General features: G+C 46.9%; 3 protein-coding genes across 4 annotated transcripts in view; 2 read left to right on the top strand and 1 right to left on the bottom strand.

The window, feature by feature from the left end:
• si:zfos-1056e6.1 (uncharacterized protein LOC107988029 homolog) overlaps positions 1–5,690 on the bottom strand; it is a 6,637-nt gene extending 947 nt beyond the window's left edge. The window contains exons 1-5 of the mRNA XM_055025756.1: positions 5,552–5,690; positions 4,758–4,822; positions 2,071–2,118; positions 446–510; positions 345–382 (exon numbers count right to left, since the gene is read on the bottom strand). Of these exons, the coding sequence (XP_054881731.1) occupies positions 345–382; positions 446–510; positions 2,071–2,118; positions 4,758–4,822; positions 5,552–5,663 (328 nt within the window). The 5' untranslated portion in view covers positions 5,664–5,690. The remainder of the gene's footprint in view (positions 1–344; positions 383–445; positions 511–2,070; positions 2,119–4,757; positions 4,823–5,551) is intronic.
• A 1,802-nt stretch (positions 5,691–7,492) lies between these two features.
• Positions 7,493–14,302, top strand: LOC129356146 (keratin, type II cytoskeletal 8-like). 2 transcript variants are annotated; one of them, XM_055025752.1, is made up of 10 exons: positions 7,493–7,856; positions 8,889–9,097; positions 9,870–9,930; positions 11,447–11,542; positions 11,992–12,156; positions 12,238–12,363; positions 12,435–12,578; positions 12,649–12,725; positions 13,568–13,614; positions 13,720–14,302. In XM_055025752.1, the coding sequence occupies exons 1-10, from the start codon at positions 7,542–7,544 to the stop codon at positions 13,833–13,835; spliced, it is 1,356 nt and encodes a 451-aa protein (XP_054881727.1). In that variant the 5' UTR covers positions 7,493–7,541; the 3' UTR covers positions 13,836–14,302. The 2 variants fall into 2 exon arrangements, with proteins under 2 accessions (XP_054881727.1, XP_054881726.1); XM_055025751.1 differs by having other exon boundaries at positions 11,992–12,363.
• A 1,622-nt stretch (positions 14,303–15,924) lies between these two features.
• LOC129356152 (retinoblastoma-like protein 1) overlaps positions 15,925–20,000 on the top strand; it is a 22,806-nt gene continuing 18,730 nt past the window's right edge. Inside the window, 6 exon segments of the mRNA XM_055025757.1 lie at positions 15,925–16,197; positions 17,463–17,544; positions 17,547–17,595; positions 18,690–18,893; positions 19,487–19,551; positions 19,978–20,000. The exon segment at positions 19,978–20,000 is cut by the window's right edge and continues 106 nt beyond it. Coding sequence (XP_054881732.1) covers positions 16,024–16,197; positions 17,463–17,544; positions 17,547–17,595; positions 18,690–18,893; positions 19,487–19,551; positions 19,978–20,000 — 597 coding nt within the window. The 5' untranslated portion in view covers positions 15,925–16,023.

The following is a 20,000-nucleotide window of genomic DNA, read 5'->3' as shown; positions in this document are numbered from 1 at the left end:
TCTCATGTGTCGTCCCTCCTGCAGCATGATGCTGCCACCACCGAACTGTTCTCAGGTTACTATGATTATTATGATTGTTATTAGTACCAAACAGTTTCAGCTTCATGAGAAATGAGTCATTGTCTGTGTAAGTCTGAAAACTGTTTTTTTTTTACAATAATTAACATCAGATAGTGAGAAAAACTCAAATCATTTCTTGTTTCAGCTCAATATTTCAGATTTTGTGGTATGATGGAGGAAGCAGGAGCGTGAAAAGCTTTGTGTTCGCATGTAAATGTTTTATCTTAAATTAGTCTAACTCTCATTTAGGAGTTTTAATGTGATAACATTTAGTGTTAGATTACCGTTCTGGAAGAGCCGCGTCACTTCAAGCACATGGGGCCTGTGGGGAGAAACACTGGTGACTGTGGGCTCTGTGGGAGTTAGCGCTGGTCATGCTACATACGTGTGTTTGCTGCCAGCAGGAATGGAGGCGTTGAGGGGGATCAGGCAGCCGCCCGGATTCCTCATCTGCACATGATATTTGAGAAACGATGAAACTGGTGTGGAATGGTGTGGAATGGTGTGGAGTGGTGTGGAATGGTGTGGAGTGGTGTGGAGTGGTGTGGAGTGGTGTGGAATGGTGTGGAATGGTGTGGAATGGTGTGGAATGGTGTGGAGTGGTGTGGAATGGTGTGGAATGGTGTGGAATGGTGTGGAATGGTGTGGAGTGGTGTGGAATGGTGTGGAATGGTGTGGAATGGTGTGGAATGGTGTGGAATGGTGTGGAGTGGTGTGGAATGGTGTGGAATGGTGTGGAATGGTGTGGAATGGTGTGGAGTGGTGTGGAATGGTGTGGAATGGTGTGGAATGGTGTGGAATGGTGTGGAATGGTGTGGAGTGGTGTGGAGTGGTGTGGAGTGGTGTGGAATGGTGTGGAATGGTGTGGAGTGGTGTGGAGTGGTGTGGAGTGGTGTGGAGTGGTGTGGAATGGTGTGGAATGGTGTGGAGTGGTGTGGAGTGGTGTGGAGTGGTGTGGAGTGGTGTGGAGTGGTGTGGAATGGTGTGGAATGGTGTGGAGTGGTGTGGAGTGGTGTGGAGTGGTGTGGAGTGGTGTGGAGTGGTGTGGAATGGTGTGGAATGGTGTGGAATGGTGTGGAGTGGTGTGGAGTGGTGTGGAGTGGTGTGGAGTGGTGTGGAATGGTGTGGAATGGTGTGGAATGGTGTGGAGTGGTGTGGAGTGGTGTGGAATGGTGTGGAATGGTGTGGAATGGTGTGGAATGGTGTGGAGTGGTGTGGAATGGTGTGGAATGGTGTGGAATGGTGTGGAATGGTGTGGAATGGTGTGGAATGGTGTGGAATGGTGTGGAATGGTGTGGAATGGTGTGGAGTGGTGTGGAGTGGTGTGGAGTGGTGTGGAATGGTGTGGAATGGTGTGGAATGGTGTGGAATGGTGTGGAATGGTGTGGAGTGGTGTGGAGTGGTGTGGAGTGGTGTGGAATGGTGTGGAATGGTGTGGAATGGTGTGGAATGGTGTGGAGTGGTGTGGAGTGGTGTGGAGTGGTGTGGAATGGTGTGGAATGGTGTGGAGTGGTGTGGAGTGGTGTGGAGTGGTGTGGAGTGGTGTGGAGTGGTGTGGAGTGGTGTGGAATGGTGTGGAATGGTGTGGAATGGTGTGGAGTGGTGTGGAGTGGTGTGGAGTGGTGTGGAGTGGTGTGGAATGGTGTGGAATGGTGTGGAATGGTGTGGAGTGGTGTGGAGTGGTGTGGAATGGTGTGGAATGGTGTGGAATGGTGTGGAGTGGTGTGGAGTGGTGTGGAATGGTGTGGAATGGTGTGGAATGGTGTGGAATGGTGTGGAATGGTGTGGAATGGTGTGGAATGGTGTGGAATGGTGTGGAGTGGTGTGGAATGGTGTGGAATGGTGTGGAATGGTGTGGGAATGGTGTGGAATGGTGTGGAATGGTGTGGAATGGTGTGGAATGGTGTGGAATGGTGTGGAATGGTGTGGAATGGTGTGGAATGGTGTGGAATGGTGTGGAGTGGTGTGGAATGGTGTGGAATGGCGGAGATTTGAGCGTCGCTCAGGAACCTTCAGCGCCACGTTGGGAAGGTTCAGCCCAAAGGCCCGGACCAGGATCTGTGGAGACATGTGAACAACTCACAAGATGCTAAAACTGATTCTGATCAATAACCCCATCATAAATGCATCAATGAAACTTTTTCTGTTTTTCCTGCTGAGACGTGCAAAAACAAAAAATGCATCATAAATCATTTACACCTTAGAAATTATTATTATGAAACCAAGAAGTTTGATTCAGACAGGAAGCCAGAAGAATCACTTCAAAAAATAAAACGATTTAAAAAACAAATTTTATTTTGTGAAGGAAAATATTGGCAATAATTTTTGCTGGTTTTGATAAGCAGATGAGACGTGGGACTGGAGGAGCAGAAACCAAGCAAGCAGCTGTTTTGGACCCCCGGGGCGTCAGATGATGCTTCTGCATGCTGGTGTTCCCGCTCAGCCCGGTTTTTTGCCCAGATTTTCCCTTTACCACAATCTTACGACGCCCTGCAGTGCGTGGTGTGTTAGTGGTGGTATATTGAATATGGCCGATTATCGCAGCCTGTTGAATGTGACAGGGAGCCAATCAGAACGCGCGGTGACGTAAGAACGGAGGGGATCCCAAACCGCTGACATGGCAACTGAGAGTCCAGTGGACATCGGAGGTGACATGTGGAAATGTTTATTACTACATGTAAAGGTCATTTTATAAATGTGTTTATGTTTATTCAGTTAAAATGTGAACTATGATGAATCATAGAGCAGCTGCTCCTTTTATCAAACGCCTTTTCTTTTTGTTTCGTCTTTAAAATGATCCACAAACTATCACTGCTGCTCCTGCATCATCTTCTTATTCTGAATTCATTATGGGATTTTACTGGATCTCCTTCTGGAACCGGGACGTTCAGAGGAACCGGGACGTTCAGTGGAACCGGGACGTTCAGAGGAACCGGGACGTTCAGAGGAACCGGGACGTTCAGAGGAACCGGGACGTTCAGAGGAACCGGTTCTGGTGCCGTGGAACCGGTTCTGGTGCCGTGGAACCGGTTCTGGTTCCGTGTTGCTCCTGGACTCTCAAACCGACCGAACCTCTTGGACTTTTATCGGCTCTGAGGTCACAGAGGTTTGGGAAATCGGCCAACGATCCTTAAATCGTGAACCACATAAAAACTCACATCTGCTCTCCTCTCGACCTCTGACCTCACGCTGTCTGACTCTGGTCACCATGGTAACGGTTACATATCCCTTCAAAATAAGATGCAGATGGGCCACAAAACCAACATTTTCCTTTTCTAAACATTTACTCAGGATATCGACTGATGGACCCTGAGCTGTTTCTCCTGCTGGAGACGCTGAAGTGATGCTCAGGGAGACACTGGGTCTCCATGGTGATGCAGTCTGAAGCTTCATTGGCTCATCAGGTCACCTGACCATGCAGAGCAGCTTGGACTGTGGGAATCAACCCACCGGGACAAACCCATCCTCCTGCCTCTCTGGGCCTGCAGACAAACTTTCCAAAGAATCTGATCTGGTTCTGTTCATTTTGCTGCTTGTGGATCAATGTTGGCGCCAAAACACAGCCGAGAGAATCCGGTAAAGGATTTTCAAAATAAAAGATCCTCCAGAGTCAAATGATACAGAAAACAGAAATATTTCATTATTTCTTGCAAGGCCTGGTACCAACTTGTCCGCGGCCCGGTATTGGTCCGCGGCCCGGTATTGGTCCGCGCCCCGGTATTGGTCCGCGCCCCGGGGTTGGGGACCACTGGTCTAGAGGTCTGATGTCTCAGTGGCATCAATCCTGCAGCTGCTGCTGGAGTTCTGACCAGAACCAGAACCAGGAGGATGGAGCACATGGACCCGGTTGGTTCTACAGATCCTCACTGGCTCCCTGCAGCTCAGAGACTCTAAAACTGTTAGTTTATGAATCACTGAGCGGCTCAGCAACATATTAAAGATCTGCTGCTTCCAGACCCATCAGGTTCTGGTTCTGCTCTGCATCAGAACCAGAACCAGAACCAGCTTTCAGCTTCTTGGCACCACTAATCTGGAACAAACTTCCAGAAAACTGTAAAACAGCCGAAACCCTGAGATCCAGAGTCCAGACTGAAAGCAGCTGGTTGGTTTTATTGGAGATGTAATCATGAAACATTGATCACTAATCAATAATCGGATGTTCTCTGCATTTCTGTGCCTTAAAGCTCTTTGAAATGTCCTGCTGCTGAAAGATGTTAGACCAATGAAATTTGATTGATTGATTGAAAGTTTATTTTTGATTTCACCAACGCAACAAAAATGTAAAATAAAATCTGAAAAGTGTGGCATGGATCTGTTTTTCTAAACAAGATAAAATGATGCAGCTGCTTTCATATTGTGGCAGCAAATAAATGACCTAATTATAAAAACTGCAAATGATAAAAATGAAGCAGAGGATTTGGTCACCATGGTGATTTGGTCACCATGGTGATTTGGTCACCATGGTGATTTGGTCACCATGGTGATTTGGTCACCATGGTGATTTGGTTACCATGGTGATTTGGTTACCATGGTGATTTGGTTACCTGGGTGATTTGGTTACCTGGGTGATTTGGTCACCATGGTGATTTGGTCACCATGGTGATTTGGTTACCTGGGTGATTTGGTCACCATGGTGATTTGGTCACCATGGTGATTTGGTCACCATGGTGATTTGGTCACCATGGTGATTTGGTTACCTGGGTGATTTCGCTGACCGGCGCTGCAGAAGGAAAGGAGATTTTGCGGAGAACCTGGACTCCATCTGCAACTCAACATTAATAATGAGAATAAATGAAAAGATAATATGGAAATAATGAAATCATAAACATCTTCTTCAAAGTCATGAGGAAACGTCAGCGACTAAACAACCATGTAACACACACACACACACACACACACACACACACTCCATGCAGAGAGACCCGCGCTGGAAATCGAACCCAGAACCTCCCGCTGCACAGTGGCGCAGTGCCACCCACTGCCCAGTGCAGCCCTGGTTGGTAATAAGAAATTATTAACATATTTTGACGTCAGTTGCAGCTTTTTTATGCTCCTTCTCTGTTGGCTGAGAACCAGGATGACCAGACTGCGGGGAGGTATTTGAACGCAACATTTTCTTTCATAACGTTTCTTTCAAATCTGCTATAAATAGAAAACGTGTCTGATCCGGACCGCCTCAGATTATTGATCCATTAATCAGGGAGACAAACATGCAGCTTCAAACATCCGAGATAAAAATGATGTAAATCTTCCGGGACGGAAATGAATAATTCTACTTTTATCTGAATTTGTTGTTTTCTTCGATCAGCTGTGATGAAAGCAAATGTCTCTTTGTTCCTGCATCCAGGAACAAGAGACATTTTAACGCGTCCTTCAATTTCTGACACATTTTTCATAAAGTTTTTTCTCCACTCATCTGATGACAGCTCCGCAAAACGGTCGCCATGGCAACGGGTGCGCATTTCCCGCAGAGGGAAACTAAAGGACTGACCCGGTTGGTCCAGGCGCCTGAGCGCGACCCAGACCGCCGGTTCGACCCGGACCGCCGGTTCGACCCGGACCGCCGGTTCCTCTGCAGGTTCCTCCAGGACGACAGGAGTCATTTCACGCCTTCAGCCCGAAATCACGGCTTTTCGTACTTCCGGTTGGGATTTTCAAAATAATATGCAGACAGTTTGACTTCTTCTGTCAGGCTGAATAACATCAGGATTTCTGGACGATACGTTTTATGTAAAAGCATGCCACACTTTTCAGTTTGTGTTGTAAAATCATTTGGTTTTCTCTTTCTAATAAATCTTCTGTAGATAATTTACAGTTTGTGGTTAAAATGTTGCAAAATGTTAAAGGGTTTGAATACTAAGATGCTTTATGTAAAACTGCATCGTTTTTAGTTAAAAGTAAAAAACGATTTTAATAAATAAATGAACAGTAAAGAGATGCTGGTTCAAAATCCGGTTCATGAAAATGAGCTGAAACTCAGATGGATCAGCAGTTCTGCTCATTTTAAGTTTTATCTGTGATTTCCTGGACTGAACTTGAAACCGACCGGATCGGATCTGACCGGATCGGATCGGATCTGACCGGATCGGATCTGACTGGATCGGATCGGATCTGACCGGATCGGATCTGACTGGATCGGATCGGATCTGACCGGATCAGATCGGATCTGACTGGATCGGATCTGACCGGATCGGATCTGACTGGATCGGATCTGACCGGATCGGATCGGATCTGACTGGATCGGATCTGACTGGATCGGATCTGACTGGATCGGATCTGACCGGATCGGATCTGACCGGATCGGATCTGACCGGATCGGATCGGATCTGACCGGATCGGATCGGATCTGACCGGATCGGATCTGACTGGATCGGATCTGACCGGATCGGATCGGATCTGACCGGATCAGATCGGATCTGACTGGATCGGATCGGATCTGATCTGACCGGATCAGATCGGATCTGACTGGATCGGATCGGATCTGATCTGACCGGATCAGATCGGATCTGACTGGATCGCTGTGAAGACCATGACTCGACCCAACCGGCTGCATCCAGGAGACTTTATGGACAACGATCCAACAAAAACACAGTCCGTTTCCAAAAGGCTGAAACCAGAAAGCTTGGAATGGCCTATTCAAAGTCTGGCCTGCAGTGTGACTGAATTGAGCCACTGCAGGATGGCGGCTGTCGGCCTACGTTAGTTCTGGGCTTCTTGTGGGTTTTGCATGTCCAGTTGCAGGGCAGCTTCTCGCTTTAGACTCTTTTATTTCCTCTTTATTAATTTGTGAAATTGTAACATTTCTACTCTTTTTATTTCTAAAATAAACCGTCTAGCTTATCCAGAGGATTCGGTCTGGTTTGTCTTTTTGTCATCAAGTCGTTGAGCTTCTGGTTCATGAATGAGGAACTTACAATAAATGGTTATGATGTTGAGTTTTGACAGAAAAATCTCCCTTCATAACAGAAATGATATTTTAATATTGAAAGTGACACGAGAAGCTGGAAGTGGACGAAACGTTTTTCCCACAATGTCAACTGAACAAATGAAACTACAGATTCATGTTCTGTTGGTTAAAAATGTGTGAAACCAAATGATGACGTCATCACAATTATGATCATAACTGTTATTGTTCAGATTGAAGGTCTGAGATCCTGCACATTAAATCCAGCTTCCAGATCCGGGAGGATTAACTTTTCCAGACCTGCTCTGATTTTTATTTGCTATTGTCACATTTACGTTATTATGCAACTGGTGGGAAGCTGCGTATTATTTTCGTATTTATAATAAGTGAAATAAATCAGCAGCGGTCGCTCCCGGCCTTTAATAGACCCTGGAACCAGAGATGAGGCTCTCAGGTTTCTGCTCCACTTTCTCTCCTCCTTTAAAAGCTCGGGACACCTGAGAGGCGTCATTGTTCCAGGACGTCCGGACCTGCTGCTCCCTCCATCCTCCGGTTTTCCATCCTGCTTCCTGCAGCCATGAGTTTGAGTCGGACCAAGCGGATCAGCTCCAGCGGCTCCGTCCGCAGCGGCGGCTCCCGGCGGTTCAGCGGCTTCGCTCCGGCTGCGGCGCCGTTCAGCGGCGTGTCGCTCAGCAGCAGCTCCCTGTTCGCCGGCGGGCCCCACGGAGGGCCCCACGGAGGGCTGGGGGCCTCGCTCACCTCCCTGTCGGTCAACAAGAGCCTGTTGGCCCCCCTGAACCTGGAGATCGACCCCAACCTGTCCATGAGCAGAAATCACGAGAAAGAGCAAATCAAGAGCCTCAACAACCGCTTCGCCAGCTTCATCGACAAGGTCTCACACACACACACACACACACACACACACACACACACACACACACACACACACACACACACACACACACACACACACACACACACACAAAGTTTCAGTTGCTGATTTTTCATTTGCAATGTGAGAAAAATGTTTAAAAGTGAAATATTTTCCTCATGGAAATAAAACTTAAGAAAATAAAATTACTTGGTAAATTTTATGATGACTTTGTTTTGATTTTGAAAAATGTCAGAAATCATTTAAATGTTATAAAATCACAACTTTGACTGGATTTCAGCTTCTGGTTCCCAAACCTCTTCATTGTGAAGTTCACTAAAAAATAGATTTATTTTCTTTACATAAGCTGTTTATTTCCAGAATGAAGAGAAAAAACTAAAATAGTTTCAGACGCTCAGCAGAACCTTTAATGCCCAGAAACAAAGAAAACCATCAGAACTGAGCTGGAGATATATGTGGAATCATTTCCTGGTGATACTTTGTCATATTTTACTGATATATGAAGTCCTCCACCGGGCCGGACCGGGCCTTTCAGCTCCATGGGGGAACAAAGCCCGGCTTGTTTCAGGCGACCCGCTTTGACCCGCCTCAGGATGTTCGGCATTTTCTGACTCAGAGCTCAAAAATCTCACGTTTCACTTTTCAACATTCAGAAAGTCCAGCCGGGATTAGAAAGCTTGTTCTGACCCAAATGTTCTGGATACCCGAGCCTCCTGGCCCATTTCAGCCCCACAGAGAGAGACTGTAACCCGATCGATCTCCCAACAGAACCGGGCTTTGTCTAGGCCGCGCTGCAGCAGGAAACCAGAGCTGAACTGATACCGACCTGAAAACGGGCTTTGTGTTGGTCCGTCTCCTTCTGGCTGCCAAACCAGCAGCAGCTTCATGTTTCGACCCGCAGAGCAAACAGGAAAAAACCATCAGAACATTTTAACTTCCCACAGATCAGGGTCAAAGGTCATAACGTTCCTAAAACTAAAGAAACAGAAACCGTGGGAACCTGCTGACGGTTCCCTCTCCTGTCCGGTCCAGGTCCGCTTTCTGGAGCAGCAGAACAAGATGCTGGAGACGAAGCTGGAGCTGCTGCAGTCTCAGGGCGTCAGTCGCTCCAACGTGGAGCCGATGTTCGAGGCCTACATGGCGGCGCTGCGGCGGCACAACGACCTGGTGAACAACGACAAAACCAAACTGGACGGGGAGCTGAGGAACATGCAGGGCCTGGTGGAGGACTTCAAGCACAAGTACACACACACACACACCACACACACACACACACACACACACACACACACACACACACACACACACACACACACACACACACAGAGACACAGAGACACACACACACACACACACACACACACACACAGAGACACAGAGACACACACACACACACACACACACACACACAGAGAGAGACACACACACACACACACACACACACACACACACACACACACACACACACAGAGACACAGAGACACACACACACACACACACACACACACACACACACACACACACACAGAGACACAGAGACACACACACACACACACACACACACACACAGAGACACACACAGAGAGACACACACACACACACACACACACACACACAGAGACACACACACACACACACACACACACACACACACACACACACAGAGACACACACAGAGAGACACACACACACACACACACACACACACACACAGAGACACACACACACACACACACACACACAGAGACACACACACACACACACACACACACACAGAGACACACACACACACACACAGAGACACACACACACACACACACACACACACACACACACAGACACACACACACACACACACACACACACAGAGACACACACACACACACACACACACACAGAGACACACACACACACACACACAGAGACACACACACACAGAGACACACACACACACAGAGACACACACACACACACACAGAGAGACACACACTCTGCCCTCTCTCTCTTTCTCAGGTACGAGGACGAGATCAACAAGCGAAACAACCTGGAAAACGACTTTGTCATCCTGAAGAAGGTCAGACCATCATCATCATCATCATCATCATCATCATCATCATCATCATTTCATCATCATCATCTTCAGTCTTTCTGTGAAGAATATCAATTATTGAGTTCATTTCTGTTTGGATTATTAAAACATGGTTAAATTTGAATTTGAACTGGTTTCCTGCAGCTGCAGCCAGTCGGCTTTAAATCTGGTTTCTTTGGTTTATATCACATTTTATAGCTAAAGTTATGATTTGGTTGGATGGAAATGAAAGTCTCTCAATATCTGAGCTCATATTAAAAGTATTGGTTCATTTATTAGCCGCTATTTCAAATAAATGTGCTTCATGAAAACAGATCAATGAGGAGTATTGACTCCACATCTATCAATACAAACCTACATGTTTCTATTTCAAAACCAATTTATTTACAGCTACAAAAAAAATTGATCCCAATACATGCAATTGTTCAGACCAGAGCACAAACACGACGTTTGATTTATTGCTGATCAGTTTTTTGATTTAGTTTTATTTACAGACATACATTGAGGGCTGCCGGTGCCCCAGTTGGCAGCTCTGCTGCCTTGCAGCAAGAAGGTCCTAGTTCGATTCCCAGCCCGGGTCTCTCTGCACGGAGTCAGCGTGTTCTCCCTGTGCATGGCGGGTTCTCTCTGGGTACTCCGGCTTCCTCCACATCAAACATGACTCTCTCTAAATTCTCCCTCATTATGTTAACATTTATACAGAAGAGCAGCTGCAGTGGCGTCAGAAAGCCACTGTTTATGTTCCAAACTTGTGTTTTCTATGAAGAAGTTGTGTAAGTATGCAGAGTAATGAAACCTGCTTCATGTTTTATAGTCCATCAGAACTGAACAGATCCAAATCTCCTGCAGATTTAATGTTTTCATCATTATCAGAATATATCTGACCAAACCAGAGATGTCTGTCGTTTTGATCTGATGTGAAACAATCAGGAGATTTCTAGACCAGTTTCTTTGTCTGTATTTCCACTTGCTGCTCTAGTGCGGCCCCTAGTGGCTGTCTGAGCGCACTTCACTCACAGCTTGACCCCTGCTTGTCCTCTGACCTGCTAGTGCAGGTCAGGAGGCTTTGGGTGTCAGAACGACACGGATTGATCACAGCTGGATGCTAATCGCTGATCTCTGAACGTCGATCAATTCTCTCTGTCCGTTTTGTAAGATTAGTGTTTAGATCAAAATAAACTTATTCTATTTGTAAAAAATGTTTCAGGTTGTCTTTGAGCAACAGGAATGAATCTGATATTGACTTGAAACATCAGACTGATGTGTTCAAGCATTTATTTAACTAAATTATGATCATTTTCTGCTTACAGTTGATGTACATTTAACAATTTATCTCTGGATATTAGATACCAAAAACATAATATATCTATATAAATTCAGAAGTATGTTTGATAGAAAGATGGTTGTTTTCAGAAGGTGCTTCTGTTCTGAAAACGGTTCTGAACCGGTCGTTGTGATTGGCTGCTTTTAAAGCTGTCTTGTGCTTTGGGTGACTGTGCAGGATGTCGACTCGGCCTACTTGGTCAAAGCTGATCTGGAGGATAAGGTTGGCGCTCTGACTGATGAAATCAACTTCCTGCGCAGCGTCTACGAGGAGGTGCGTTAATCATCGGTCAAAACTTCACATTTTCCTGTTTTTAGGCTGAAGTTTCTGATAAAATCTTCACATTTTGAGAGTTTATTATTCTGGCCTCATCATGAGAGTGGAAGTTAAAGGAGGCCAGTCAGTCGGTCCATCCAGCAGCGGAGCTGCTCAGCCTGTAATATTTGAGTAATAAAGATAAAAATAATGTTAAACACAAAGCATTACTCAGCAGTTTGTTCTAGTTTCAGCAGTTTTCCCATATTATCAGTGAAATAATGCGTTAGCAGAGCTAGTAGTTGACCGGTTGGGTTAGGTTTGTCTTATTTCAAGTGTAATAATATATTAGAAGTAGAAATGAAACCAAAACCACTGGCTAACATTTTGTGTTTTTGCAGTGAGTAGTTAAGTTACGCCGTCTCTTATTGAAGCTTTCTCTGTGAACGTCTGGCTTCGTCGTGCAGGAGCTGCGTGAGCTGCAGGCCAGCATCAGAGACACGTCGGTGGTGGTGCAGATGGACAACAGCCGCAGCCTGAACATGGAGCAGATCGTGGTGGAAGTCAAAGCCCAGTATGAGGAGATCGCCGCCCGCAGCAGAGAGGAGGCCGAGGCCTGGTACAAGAGCAAGGTGCAGCGTGCCGCTTCCTGGGCTCGTCCAGCAGCCTGTCAGACTGTAAAGATGCAGAGTGACAAGCTGTCGTGTTTCCAGTTTGACCAGATGTCGGTGCAAGCCAGTCAGTTTGGAGACGAGCTTCGCATCGTGAAGGGAGAGGTCGCCGAGGTCAACCGGCTGATCAGCCGTCTGCAGAGCGAGATCGAGGCCGTGAAAGCGCAGGTGCAGCTCATACCATCCAGAAACACCTGATGAACATCCAGCACTGATTGTTTCTGGTGTCTCCTCATCAGCGAGCCGGTCTGGAAAACCAGCTGGCTGAAGCAGAGGAGCGAGGAGAGCTGGCGGTGAAAGAGGCTAAAGCTCGAACCCGAGACCTGGAGGACGCTCTGCAGAGAGCCAAGCAGGACATGGCCCGGCAGCTCAGGGAGTACCAGGTGGGCCGCCAGCAGGAAGAGGCCAAACACTGCCAACGGAAATCTAATCATCTGCTTGTTGCCTCTGCAGGACTTGATGAACCTGAAACTGGCTCTGGACATTGAGATCGCCACCTACAGGAAGCTGCTGGAGGGGGAGGAGGACAGGTAGCAGACAGGAAGCTCATCCACACACTGACAGAAACAGAGACAACCTGCAACTCAGAGGAAAACTTGGGCCTCAACGCCTTTATAGCAGAGAGAAATAATTTCTTCAACACTTTCACTGTTGATGACAAGTTTTGAGCCAAAGACTGTTTCAGCAGAAAGTCCAACCACAACAGCGTAGCAACACAAAGAAGTGTTTTTGTCTAAATTTTAATGCAAATATCTTCATGCATTTGAAGATATGCATGAAAATACTTTCAGTAAGATATAGGAGTTTGTTTTAAATAATAATTACCAGCTCTAGCTTCACTGGAGGATTTTTTTCACCTATCAGAGATTTTCTCATGTCAAAATCTGCTCTAAGTTTTAAGCTCCGATATTTTACTGAAAAGTTTCTTCATTTACTTTTATTTTAAGTCAACTACGATATTTGCACTGGAAAAAACTTGTTAGCATTTAAAGCTTCTGCAGTGAATGTCAGTGATGATCGGCTGATCGGCTTTACTGACAGGTTATTGATCACTTGAGTTTGATTTGTAACATCAATCTGCTGTTTGTCCTCCAGTTTCATCATTAAGGACAGACTGACGGAAACTGTTTCTGTGTCTTTACATAAAAGATGGCAGTAAATTGAACATTAAAGTATTTGCATGTTTTCATGAGAGATAATAAAAAAGACTGTAACGGATAAACGAGACCAGCTGCCCGAATGAGAAACACATCGGTTAGAAATACAGTGGCTGAGCATTTTATTCACAACAAAGCTGACTGAGTCTCAAAGTCTCATTGCAGTGACTTTGAGAGGAAAGTGAAACATGACTGGATTGTTTTTGTTGGTTCAGACTCGGGCAGCAGTCCATCCTGAACATCCAGGCCGTCTCCAGCCCCGGTACGTATCGTCACCCAGCCGCTGCTCTTCCTCTGATCGTTTCAGCAGCCATCGTTTACCGGAGGCAGACGTTTCATTTGTTTTGATTCTCTCCTGTTTCTCCAGTTCCTAAATACAGTAACGGTTATCAAGGCAGCAGCAGCAGCAGCAGCTCTCCGGCTCCCAAGCTGCTCATCAAAACCATCGAGACCAGAGATAACTCCAGATTCAGCTCCCACTGACTGCCATGCAGCAGCAACTCTCATAGTCAATATCTGAGATCAATACACTTAGAAACAGAACTGGGAGGCATGAAATGTTATAGTGGTATGTTTAGTAGCTCAATCATTTAGAGCAACTGAAACTGAAGCCAGTAATACAAGAAGAATATATCCAGGAGATAAACTTAGAGTGTAAAGACAGTCAGCTCCTCGGTAACTGAATTAATCTAATAATCATCTTTAGGTAGAAATCTAATCATGGATTTGACTGAATTTATTTGAATTATCTGGTAATTCACAAATACAAATCATTTTTGCAGGTGAGTTGTGCTTTTTTCTTAAATACATAAATAAAATGTTAATTTGGAAACAGGGTGGGATTATCACTGATTTAATTCAATGAACGGATTTATTTGATAAGAAAACAGATTATTTCTTCCTGTAATCTGATGTTATCTGAGATCAATAAATAAAATCTAACAACATGAGGTCAGAGTTATCTTGTTTGATAAATTTGTCATATTTAATCAGCTACTGCTCCAAATAAATAACAGGATGTTGTAGACCACCATACCACATCCATTTCAGAAAGGGAGATTATTTTCTGTCCAACCCAAATAATGTTAACATGCTGTTGTGAAAAACATCATGTATTCTAAACCCGATAGACCAAAAACATGCAAGCGCACGATTAGCAAATCAGCCATCACAAAGCAATCAGACTTCACTTTTTTTATTCTTTTTTAGCGCTAAAAAAGAGACGCTTACCATCACAGACTAGAAGTGAAACCAAGGGGCCCCGCCAGTCGATACAGCATATCATTAAAAACGGGAAGATTCGTTGGTTATGCTGTAAGAACACGGCCAGTGGTCATCCGATGTCCTGCGTCGCCTAAATCTCCATTTCCTTGGAGATGGGAGTGAGGAGATGATTCAGTTTCTGTATCAGTTACAAATACAAAGGCCTTTGTGTGAAAGAATGTAATGTGTGTAGAAGCATATGTGTGACCTTGGTAAGTGCCTCAACAACGTGTATTAGTTGTGTAAATTATTCTCATCCTCAGATAAAATGTAAGTATAGTTGTGTGAAAATGTTTTCAATCGTTAAAAACGCCACATATCATCCCCTGAGGACATTCTCCTGTTCACTCACCTTGTTCACAAATTTATAAAAACCGTCCAAAGTATAACAATATTTTAGTCATTTTGGTAAATGTGCCTCTTGAAGCTGTTTGGAATATTTCAATCATCAACAGATTTGAATAATGAACAGAAGCTGTGTCCAACAACATCCTGTTACCAGAACCTATTAGCATGGTAAAGGAAATGACATCATCACAACAGAATACTTGACTGGGTGAATAAATATATATTATACTAATCGTATCATAGTTGTATTTTAGGACTGAAATGAATTCAAGGAAAAGGTGCAACCATTAAGAAGTTGTTGAAATAAAATAAATGTGCCACGCTTTTTATTTTATTTTATGTTTGTTGGGGCAGCAGCATCACATCCAGAGACTGATAAAAAAAAAGGCAGGTTGTGCTTTGGTTCTGTTAAGGTTCTGTTCTGAGGATGATTGTGGAACCACTGGAGATTCTTTAAGACATCAAAAGTAAATCAATAAATTGTGAAAACCTTGAAGGTCGTCTGCATGCCAATGCTTTCCCACAGTGTGTCTCAAGCCAGGGGCTTCTGTAGACCCTGTAACACTGACAGCAACAGGAGCTCCTGGCTCAGCAGCACCTACAGCTCTGGAAGAACTTTTGGATTAAAAAAAATTCATTTCCGTTTACAATTAATAAAATATTTTGAATTGAAATTGAAGTCATATCAATATTCACTATGATTGTGTCGGAATTATACGAAAAAGGCGGCAAAAATCCTCAGACCTTAATTTATAATGAATAAAAGTTCTATGTGATTTTATGATGTTTTATTTCCAAGGCACAGATTGGATAGTTTACAAAGTAGCAAACAGTCGCACGTGAGCGCTGGGCGGCTCCGGATTGGAGCGTTGCCTCAGCGACGCTTCCCTCGCGCCTGATTGGTCGGAACCCCGAAGTTTTTTCGCGCCAACGCAATGCCTTGTGGGTCATGGTGGCGGAAGTTCGACGCTCGTGGAGGTTGTTGTTGGCGTTCTGCGCCGCTGTTGAAGTTTCTCCAGGGGGATAGCGGCGGGAACCGCGGCCGGGGCTCAGCGCGTGGATGCGGGGCGAAGAGTCCGAGTCGGGTACCGAGTCTGGTTCCGAGTCGGGCAGGATGGAGGAGAGTTCGGTCCGGAGGAGTTTGGACACTTTGTGTCAAGAACTGATGGACGAGCAGACCGCAGCTGAAGCCCTGGGCAACTTCACCGCAATATGGGACACCTACACCCTGGAGGTGAGCGAGGGAGTCCGGTTCTACCGAACCAGGCGGCCTGCGGCGGCCTGCTGCCAGAAACTCACTTCACCGGGAACTCCGACCAGGTCCGGAGGGAAACCCCGAGCGGCAGACACAAACCCGGGATTTCAGGGCTTCGGCGACCAGCTGCGTTGGGCCGGAACCGGCTGAGGAACCGGTGTTTACCTGGTTCTGGTGTTTACCTGGTTCTGTTGTTTACCTGGTTCTGTTGTTTACCTGGTTCTGGTGTTTACCTGGTTCTGGTGTTTACCTGGTTCTGTTGTTTACCTGGTTCTGGTGTTTACCTGGTTCTGTTGTTTACCTGGTTCTGTTGTTTACTTGGTTCTGGTTCTGGTGTTTACCTGGTTCTGTTGTTTACTTGGTTCTGGTGTTTACCTGGTTCTGGTGTTTACCTGGTTCTGTTGTTTACCTGGTTCTGGTGTTTACCTGGTTCTGTTGTTTACTTGGTTCTGGTTCTGGTGTTTACCTGGTTCTGTTGTTTACCTGGTTCTGGTGTTTACCTGGTTCTGTTGTTTACCTGGTTCTGGTGTTTACCTGGTTCTGTTGTTTACTTGGTTCTGGTTCTGGTGTTTACTTGGTTCTGGTTCTGGTGTTTACCTGGTTCTGGTTCTGTTGTTTACTTGGTTCTGGTTCTGGTGTTTACCTGGTTCTGGTTCTGGTTCTGGTGTTTACCTGGTTCTGGTTCTGGTGTTTACTTGGTTCTGGTTCAGTTGTTTACTTGGTTCTGGTTCTGTTGTTTACTTGGTTCTGGTTCTGTTGTTTACTTGGTTCTGGTTCTGGTTCTGTTGTTTACTTGGTTCTGGTTCTGTTGTTTACCTGGTTCTGGTTCTGGTTCTGTTGTTTACTTGGTTCTGGTTCTGGTGTTTACCTGGTTCTGGTTCTGGTTCTGGTGTTTACCTGGTTCTGTTGTTTACCTGGTTCTGGTTCTGGTTCTGGTGTTTACCTGGTTCTGGTTCTGGTGTTTACCTGGTTCTGGTTCTGGTTCTGGTGTTTACTTATATTTGATGCATTTCCTTTTTGCTAAACTCAGGACAATGGATTATTGTTATTCCTGTTATTTTTATTCCTGCTTTTGGTTTTTCCAGACCCACAACAATCCTGAGATTAGCAGAATAAATGATCACAATCGTTTTTAAACCGCAGCAACTTTCAAGACTAAAATGAAGTAAAAATGTCACTTTTTTCTGATCAAATCACATGTAGACTTTGTGTGCTGAGCATGATTTCTGCTGCTCTGCGTCCAGGGAGAGGTGGTCCACTGGCTGGCCTGTGCGCTGTACGCGGCCTGCAGGAAGGGCTCCACTCCCACCGTGGGGAAGGGGCTGATGGAGGGAACTGCGTCTCGCTCACCAGGATCCTGCGCTGCGCCAAGCTGAGGTCAGATGCTTCCTGCTGCACGAGAAAGCAGCAAAACTGCAGAAAAACTAAAACCAGCAGCGATGAGTTGCAGATCAACATGAAATTCTTGCCGCTCTTCTCAAAGTCCTGCTGCAGCTTTTAAGTCACAAAGACGCTGAAATTACAAAATTCACTCCCAAGTTTTTTTTCTTTTCAGATTTTTTTTGTTTCTTTGTTGCTCTGTTTGACAATTTTAATAATTTCTACCTGTTGCCCAAACTCTCTGACCAGCAGAGGGCAGTGTTCATGAAAACTGTCACATGCGGCGCTTTCCATATGGGACGGCTTCCAAACTTTACTAAGGAAATCAGTTTTAATTTATTATAAATATTAACATGTTTCACACTGAACTTTAAACGGCCCCGGCGGGACCCCGGGGCGGGTGGGGCCCCGGGCGGGCGGGGCGGCGGGGCCCCGGGCGGGGGGGGTTCCGGGCGGGCGGGGCTCCGGGGCGGGTGGGCCCCGGGCGGGGGGGCCCCGGGGCGGGTGGGGCTCCGGGCGGGCGGGGCTCCGGGGCGGGGCTCCGGGCGGGCGGGGCTCCGGGGCGGGCGGGGCTCCGGGGCGGGGGGGCCCCGGGGCGGGCGGGGCTCCGGGGCGGGGGGGCCCCGGGGCGGGCGGGGCTCCGGGCGGGCGGGGCGGGGCTCCGGGGCGGGCGGGGCCTCGGGGCGGGGGGGCTCCGGGGCGGAGGGGCCCCGGGGCGGGTGGGGTTCCGGGGCGGGCGGGGCTCCGGGGCGGGCGGGGCCCCGGGGCGGGGGGGCCCCGGGGCGGGTGGGGCTCCGGGGCGGGCGGGGCTCCGGGGCGGGGCTCCGGGGCGGGCGGGGCTCCGGGGCGGGGGGCCCCGGGGCGGGCGGGGCTCCGGGGCGGGTGGGGCTCCGGGGCGGGCGGGGCTCCGGGGCGGGGGGCCCCGGGGGGCGGGGCTCCGGGGCGGGCGGGGCTCCGGGGCGGGCGGGGCCCCGGGGCGGGCGGGTGTCTGGACATGATTTATGATTTATGTCCAGACACCAAAGCCGAATGCTTTCTGCTTCGTACTTTACCGTTTTCTGACTGGACGTTGCTGCTGCCGCCCTGTTCAGCCTCATCCAGTTCTTCTCCAAGATGCGGAAATGGGCCGACATGTCCAACCTGCCGCAGGACTTCAGGCTGCGGATGGACCGGCTGGAGCGCAACTTTGAGGTTTCCACGGTGATCTTCCGTAAGTTCGAGCCCATCTTCAGGGACATGTTCGTGAATCCCCAGAGATGCGAGGCCCCGCGGCAGCCGCGCAGCAGGAAGCACAGGTACCGAGGCGACGACGTTGGTTTGAATGTTGAAAGCTGTGCCTGTAAAGCAGCGTCTTTATTTTGGCAGCCTCACTGTGACTGTTGTAGCATCATTATTCTGCTTGGTTCCTGGAGCAGTAGGTGTCACCACAAGGGGGCGCCTATTCGCTTTTTCCACGTTGTTCAGATCATCGGCGATGCTGAGGAGCAGAGCGGTAAACTATCGTTACTTTTCTCATGTATGAGACTATGATGTTAGTGAAATGAAGTGTGGAGTTGTCCAACAGCGCGTCCTGCTGGTTTGGGGTGGAGTGGCCATGCTGACTCCTCCAGCCTCTCACTGCACCGTCACAATTGGCACAATTTCACTTCGTCCATGTAAAGCCAGACCTCCACGGTTCTAACATCATAGTCTCATACATGAGAAAAGTAACGATAGTTTACCGCTTATCTCCTCAGCATCACCGATGATCTGAACAACAAGTTCTCACTCTGTGCAATAGTGCAACAAAGAAAAAAGGGAATAGGCGCCCCCTTGTGGAGATACCTACTCATCTCCAGGAGCCAAGCAGCATAATGATGTCACAGTGTGCACTACTCTAACCCTGCAGGCGGCTGCCCTGTCACATCACTGACGTGTTCAAGTTCTGCTGGACGTTGTTCGTCTACACTAAAGGTATCCAGTTTCTGCTGCGTCGCTGTAACATGTTTCCTGCTGTCTGTGCTGCAGCAAACGTTCTTTATGATCATTTATTCAGTAATATAATAATAATATTTATAATTTTGAATTAGGACTGAAACAATTAATTGTGATTAAACAGTTATTGAAATAATCACCAACTAATTTAGTTACTAGTTGATCATTACCGGGAGGATCGAGTATAAAAAAATTCAATTTGCTAAAAAAACAACATCTTCAAATCAGATTTTAATCCAAAACTATACAAACATTCCTGAACAGAGGAAAGTTGCCCTCCAAACACAGAATGAGGTAATAAAATGACTTTAGCAGAAAAACTACTTGAATCAGTTTTTGCTCTTGTGTTGGATTTAGTTGATTTCTTCTTGGATCCGAACTGAGTGAGGATTTGATTCCCTGCAGGAAACTTCCGGATGATCGGAGAC

Source organism: Poeciliopsis prolifica, unplaced genomic scaffold (genome assembly GCF_027474105.1).
Source record: "Poeciliopsis prolifica strain line A6 unplaced genomic scaffold, Auburn_PproV2 SCAFFOLD158, whole genome shotgun sequence".
Taxonomy (NCBI): domain Eukaryota; kingdom Metazoa; phylum Chordata; class Actinopteri; order Cyprinodontiformes; family Poeciliidae; genus Poeciliopsis; species Poeciliopsis prolifica.
The sequence above is the reverse complement of the archived record's forward strand: the minus strand, read 5'-3'. Positions and strand labels throughout refer to the sequence as shown.

Excerpts from the sequence above, each read along its gene's own strand:
- LOC129356146 (XM_055025751.1), top strand. The coding sequence starts at position 7,542 with ATGAGTTTGAGTCGGACCAAGCGGATCAGCTCCAGCGGCTCCGTCCGC. Across the intron at positions 9,098-9,869 it reads GTGGAGGACTTCAAGCACAA|GTACGAGGACGAGATCAACA; the intron begins GTACACACACAC and ends TCTCTTTCTCAG. Across the intron at positions 12,579-12,648 it reads GGCAGCTCAGGGAGTACCAG|GACTTGATGAACCTGAAACT; the intron begins GTGGGCCGCCAG and ends TTGCCTCTGCAG.